The sequence below is a fragment of the Ursus americanus genome, chromosome 28 (assembly GCF_024610735.1).
Source record: "Ursus americanus isolate L20-20 chromosome 28, mUrsAme1.1.p, whole genome shotgun sequence".
NCBI classification, from domain to species: Eukaryota; Metazoa; Chordata; class Mammalia; order Carnivora; family Ursidae; genus Ursus; species Ursus americanus.
Genome location: NC_142154.1, coordinates 5,961,826 through 5,967,825, shown reverse-complemented (window position 1 = coordinate 5,967,825; position 6,000 = coordinate 5,961,826). Strand labels below are relative to the sequence as shown.

At 54.5% G+C, this 6,000-nt stretch overlaps 1 protein-coding gene across 3 annotated transcripts in view; it reads right to left on the bottom strand.

The window, feature by feature from the left end:
• Positions 1-407: 407 nt before the first annotated feature.
• Positions 408-6,000, bottom strand: part of RHCG (Rh family C glycoprotein) — a 22,116-nt gene continuing 16,523 nt past the window's right edge. For 2 of the 3 annotated variants that reach the window (XM_087856646.1, XM_045813037.2), the window contains exons 6-11: positions 5,274-5,411; positions 4,939-5,075; positions 4,552-4,676; positions 4,259-4,332; positions 1,647-1,739; positions 408-856 (exon numbers count right to left, since the gene is read on the bottom strand). In XM_087856646.1, coding sequence (XP_087712772.1) covers positions 1,671-1,739; positions 4,259-4,332; positions 4,552-4,676; positions 4,939-5,075; positions 5,274-5,411 — 543 coding nt within the window. In that variant the 3' untranslated portion in view covers positions 408-856; positions 1,647-1,670. The remainder of the gene's footprint in view (positions 857-1,646; positions 1,740-4,258; positions 4,333-4,551; positions 4,677-4,938; positions 5,076-5,273; positions 5,412-6,000) is intronic. The other variant, XM_087856647.1, reaches the window with a different exon arrangement.

The following is a 6,000-nucleotide window of genomic DNA, read 5'->3' as shown; positions in this document are numbered from 1 at the left end:
AAGCTGGCTTGGCAGGGAGGAAGGAGGGAAGGGTTGGGGTTGGGGGATTGGCTCAAAGGAGCCTTCCCTCCTATTCTCCCACCCTTCCCGAATGCCCTTGAACGGGCGTGAGATCACATGAAGAGCACGGTAAACATGGCAGTTTTCACCATGGGTGTGTTTCTGGGATGGCTGATGTGAAGTCAGGAAGGGCCTTGGAGAGAGGCCCCAGCCCATAAGCTGAGCCTGGCAGGGGGCCCCACGCTGGGGCAGCCTCCAGCACCCCAGATTCTTCCTCTTCAGCCTGGGATGATTTCCCTTGCATTGTGGGTGGCAGGTTGGTGTGGGAGGTCAGGACTGGGGCAGGAGGCCAGGTCTCTCAGGTCCTTTTCTCGCTCAGATTGGCCCTATTGGAGCATTCACACCCATTCTACAAAGAACACCAAGAACGTTTATTCACGGAGGCCACCATCTGCATGGCACAGAGTGGTCTGGGGGACACAGGGAGCAAGGGAGGTGCTGGCCAAGGGGCAGGCAGGGAGTGGAAGAGCCCAGCAGTTGGTGGCTGGCAGCTGAGTCGTCTCCTAGGAGGGCTCAGGTCCACTGCCAGCTCCCAGCCCCACTCCTGCCTGCTTTTCCCAGGATGTGGCCACCAAGACCCCTGGAGGCAGGCCTCCTGCAGCCAGAGCCTGGCTTGGACGCCCACTTTGTCTATAGCTCTTCCTTCTCCATTCTCAGGCAGGCCCCCTGGGATAAAGGGGAAGGCAAGTGAGGCACCCTGGGCCAGGCCAGCAGGTGGGGTGCTGCTCGCCTTGCTCTTGTGCTCCCAGCTTGATCAGCACCACTCCTTTGAGAGCGCTGGGACAGTCTGTGGAGCCTGCAGGGAGAAAGCCAAGAGCAGCAGGCCACTGTGGGGTCCTGCTATAGCCCCTCAGGCACCTTTACCTTTTCCAGAAAGGGTAGGCATCAGAGACAAGTGGTTATAGCCCCGCTCTTCTCTATCCTTAAACCCCAAATCCTCTCCTGCCACATCACTCAGTCTTTGCCCCAGACACAGCTCTTTCCAAGCTCTGGCCTCTAAGGGGATCAAACAGCACTACTGAGTGCAATGGTAATGACCTGCAAGGATCCCAAGCCCACCACTTGCACTATGTGGCCTCAAAGAGCCTGAACTTCTCTGAGCTTAATTCTCTCATCTATTAGAAAGAGAGAAGTTGTTGCACCTGTCGTGTCGAGCTCTCTGGAGGGTGAGATGCAAAAGGCAGGGCTTGGTGCATTCCACAGAGGAGCAAGCAAAGGTGAGCTGATGGGAAGAGGGAGACAGAGAGAAGAAAGGAAGAACTAGCCTGAGCTGATCGACTGAATAGAGCCAGACCTGTCATTTCCACTTTTATGAATGAGGAAATTGAGGCTCCGTCGCTGGGTGAGGGGATCCTCAAAGTCACAACCAGTAAGCAGCAAAGCCAAGTGTGTAGTCCGGCTTGCTAGCAGTCTGACTCTGAGGCCATCAACCCCTGCGTGCCCACTCCAATCCAGGCAGGAGCGGTGGAAGCTTACATCCTCATTTCTTGATGCTTTTTCTTTTTTTTTTTTTTTTTTTGCCCCTTTGTTGGTGGCATCCAGTTCCCAGAGCTGGGGCCCCATGGGGAGAACCTGCCCGTGCTCACCTGCTTCTCACCTGCCCTGGGAGTTTAAGGTTCTGAGGGCTTGAGGGTAGAGTCCTCAGGATGCAAGACCGTGCTCTTTGGCTCCTCAGGCATCTGCAGAAAGAGGAGTGCAGCTCCAAGGGCCTTGTCCCAGGCCAGGCTGGTGTCCCTGGTAGGACTAGAACAGCCTGGGCAAGTCTGGAGCAGCGTATGGCGTGTGGCGGGCGCCACCTTGTGATCACTGTGCAGAGCGCACTCCAAGAAGCAGGGCCGTCCTTCACAGGTATCACGCCCTCTACATCAGGTTAGCCACTGTCCAGGGTGCTGGGGCACTGCAAGGACGACGCAGCGTCCTTGCCCCACTTAGAGCAATGGGAAAGCGTTCAGGTGACGCGCACTCTGACAATATGAGCTGCAAATGCACACGAGAGGCTGATAACCCGCCTGGAGGGGTGGAATTCCCGTTGTGCTGAATGAACCCACTTTTGAAGGATGAGTAGCCGTGTGCCAGGGAGAGGCAGCATGGCAAGCTCCCTGAACAGCAGGCAGGTCCAAAAGTAAGGTGGGGTGAGATATAGGGGAGGCCGGAAGCAGATAGCTGGAGTGGGGGCGGGGTGGATCAGCCTTGCCTTGGCTTCAAGGCTTTCATTTGATTTTAAAGACAGCCTCACCTGGGGTCCTGGGGAACATCTGTCTCATCCCATCCTCTGGAAAGCCACCTCATCTCCCAGGTAAACCACCCAGAGGCCAGGGGCTGAGGGGACAGCCTGATGGTGGCTCACTTCCACTGACACAAAATTAGATCTCAAAACCAAGCACTGCTGAAGGGTTTTCAGCAGACAGAAGGTGTGAACTTAGAATAAATTATAAAGATCAAAACAGAACCAAGAATGAACTTCTATGTATGGGAATTGATAAGATTTTTTAGTTTATCTCATTAGTGGTAAATCCATGTGATTTCTAATTGTGGTGTCTAAAATAGTTTAAGTTCTGACTGTAAATATGGAATGAAAATAATGCTGCTAAAAAAAGTTTATTAAGAATGTTATAACACAGATTACTTTGAGAGAGAGAGAGAGAGAGAGAGAGATGAAGAGCAGGACCCAAACTGGGCATATAATCTCTGCTAAGAAAAATCTAGGCGGATTAAAAAAAAAAAAAAAAGACTGGAGGGACATATACCCAAAATATTAGCCGTGCTTGAATTAGGATGATGGGGTTTCTTTCTATTTTTCTCTATTTCCAGATTTCTCTTAATGGGCTTCTATTCGTTTTACAATAAAAAGACAGTTTAAAGAGAATGAACTCAAAAGCGTTGTTAGTTATTTCCATGAAATTGGCTTACAGTGGATATCCATGAAAATTACCCAGGAAACTTTCTTTTTTTAACTTTTTTTTTTTTTTAATTTGACAGACAGAGACAGCGAGAGAGGGAACACAAGCAAGGGGAGTGTGAGAGGGAGAAGCAGGCTTCCCGCTGAGCAGGGAGCCCGATGCAGGGCTCGATCCCAGGACCCTGGGATCATGACCTGAGCCGAAGGCAGACGCTTAACGGCTGAGCCACCCAGGCGTCCCCCAGAAAACTTTCTGGTGTGGTTTTAAAAATACAGAGCCAAATGAAAGGCAGTGATGGGCAGGTCCGTATCATAGGGGCCACACACAGAGCTTAGGTCCTGCCCTCTGTCATGAGGGGAAATGCAGGTAGTTGTCATCCCCACCATCTAATGCAGGTAAACACCTGCAACAAGGACTCGTCGGGAGGGAGGCCTGCCTGAAGTCACAGAAAGCCCAAATTGTGGCATGTTTTTAAAGAAACGGAGTTCTGGGACATCCTACTACTTTCAGCTTCTTGAACAATGTTTCTCAAGTTTGGTTTCTGTACTGCTACTTCTCTGGATGCTGAAAGCAATGGAATGTCACTCAGTTTTCTGGACCAGAATCAGCTGGGAACTTGTTCCCATGAGGAGGCCCTACTCAACTACAGTTCTGGGCTGGCACCTGGGAAGCTGCATTTTTACAAGGTCTCCAGGTGGTTCTTATGGAGTCTGAAGCTGAACACCACACTGGTTCTTAATCTGGGCTACATATTGGATTTCCCTGGGGAGGAGGGAGGGAGGGAGGAAGAAAGGAAGGGAGGGAGGAAGGAGAAAAAACAAACAAACAACAACAACCCCAAAACTCAATGTCCAGGCCCTAATCTTGGGGCTGAGGCCTAGGCTTGGAGCATCTTTAAGGTGATTTCAGTGCACGTGGAAGGGCCGTAGTTCTCAGAGGCGGGTGTGTTTTTCATCAGAATCGTGTGGAGGACTTGTTCAAACACAGTTCTAGGGCCCGCCCCTGAATTTTGGATGCAGGAGACCTGGGTGGGACTCAAGAATTTGTATTCCTAACACGTTCCCAGGTGCTGCGACTGGGGCACACAGGGGACCACACTTTGGGAATGACTGCTCTAGAATAATGCCTTCAGCCCCCAGGAGACACACGGCCTCTGGATGGAGGAGCAGGCTGCTGCAGCCTCTGTCCCCAACCCTCAGCTTCCAGTCCCGCAGGCCCCAGTTCGGCTGATGTGGGCAGGGTCTGTGGAGAAGGGATGCAACTCCCTTTGTGCAGGGAAACAAGTCCATGGAACTTACCTCCCAGTAGACTGCATCCTCAAAGCAGTTCTCGTCAGCGGGTTGTCCCCAGAATGGCAATTTCAAAATAATCCCTAAAGAAAGTTGGGGCTCACACGAGGTCAGGAACCACTTCTTCTCAGCCTACCCAGCCCTCCCCCTTAGCTGGGAAGCACACCCCCCCACACACAATCCAGTCCCACAGCCACAAGTGCACAGGATTCCTGGGGGCTCCAGGTTGACCTCTGGTATGTGCTTTTGGGTCCCCCACCCACAGCGGTCCCACCTTCTCTGGCGCAGCCACTTCCACTCACCCACGATGATGCCGCCCACCAGGGCCATGGCCAGGGACACAAAAAGACCAGCAGCCTGAAACTTGCCCTGCATGCTTGCGTTCCAGTTAGTCTTGAAACCATCAAAGCCAAAGGCAAGGGCAAGCCTGGGGTGGAGATCAGGGGAAGGTCAGGGCTCTGCAGAGAGGCCAAGAAACCACACGCCATCGCCCCACAAACGTGAGTGGGCACCGAGGCTCTGAGCTCTTGAGGAAGGACAGAGGTTGAGGAGAGAGGCCCATGGACAGTGGTTCAGATTGGGGAAGGCTAGGGATAGAGACGGTATGCTGGACCCCAGAGGAATAGTAGGAAGAAGGAATGGAGAAGGAAGGAGGGATTTCAGCTCCCCAACCCCTCCTCCATACTTACCCTTTTACTCCATACACATCAGCATTGGCGCAGGACGCCGTCACAGCACCCACGATGGCGCCGATGATGCCGGGCATGCCATGCAGGTTGTGAATGCCACATGTGTCCTGGATCCGCAGCCGGGCCTCCAGGAATGGCTGGATAGGGGGCACGGGTGTTACTCAGGCCCTGAGCTGTGGCAGGGGCGTGGGGAGGCCAGAATTTTGGAGGCCCCAAATACACGGAAACCCAGGATCCTCCAGCCCCCAGCCCCTTCCCTAGGGACCCCCCTCCTGTCAGGAACACAGAGACCCCCCGGATTCTCCAGCCCTCAGTCCCTGGCCTGGGGTCCTCACCGTCAGGTACACAAAACCCAGGGTGGAGACAATGCCACAGATGAAGCCAACGATGAGGGAGCCGTAAGGCATGAGCATCATTTCAGCGGCCGTTCCCACGGCCACCCCTCCTGCGAGCGTGGCGTTCTGGATGTGCACCTGGGTAGGGCGGGCGGGGCGGGCCGGAGCTCAGTCCTCTCCCAGAGTCCGCATCAGGACGCCGTGCGTGGGGGCTGCTGGCGCTGGGAGGCAGAGATGACTCCCAGGGCATCTCGTAAGCCCGCAGACCGCAGAGGGCCCCAACCCGGGCTCCACTCCCGCGCTCTCTGCACATGGGCACCCACACCCGGGCCACCAGGCTGGCCACTGTCCGCCGGCACAAATCGGCATACTTGTGTCGGGCCGGGTGAGCCCTCTTGGCAGGTCTGCACGTTCCCTGTAGCTCTGCGTGCGCCAGTGCGCATGTCTCATGGGCGCTACACGCACGTCTGCTGACGTCAGGCACCTGTGGGGCCCGACGCATGCGCAAACACCCATGCCGGCGTCTGTGGGCCCGCGACAGCACGAGCAGACCAGCTCTGAGGGCCGACCTGCACCCGGTACGGTGCTGCCCGCTGCAGGGAGGACTTCAGTCCATCTCCACAGCAAACCCAGGAGGTAAGGACAGTTATTTTTGGATGTTTGCAGAGGAGGAAATTGAGGTGCAGGGAGACCACACAGTGAGCAAGAGGCAGGAAGGTATCTTGAT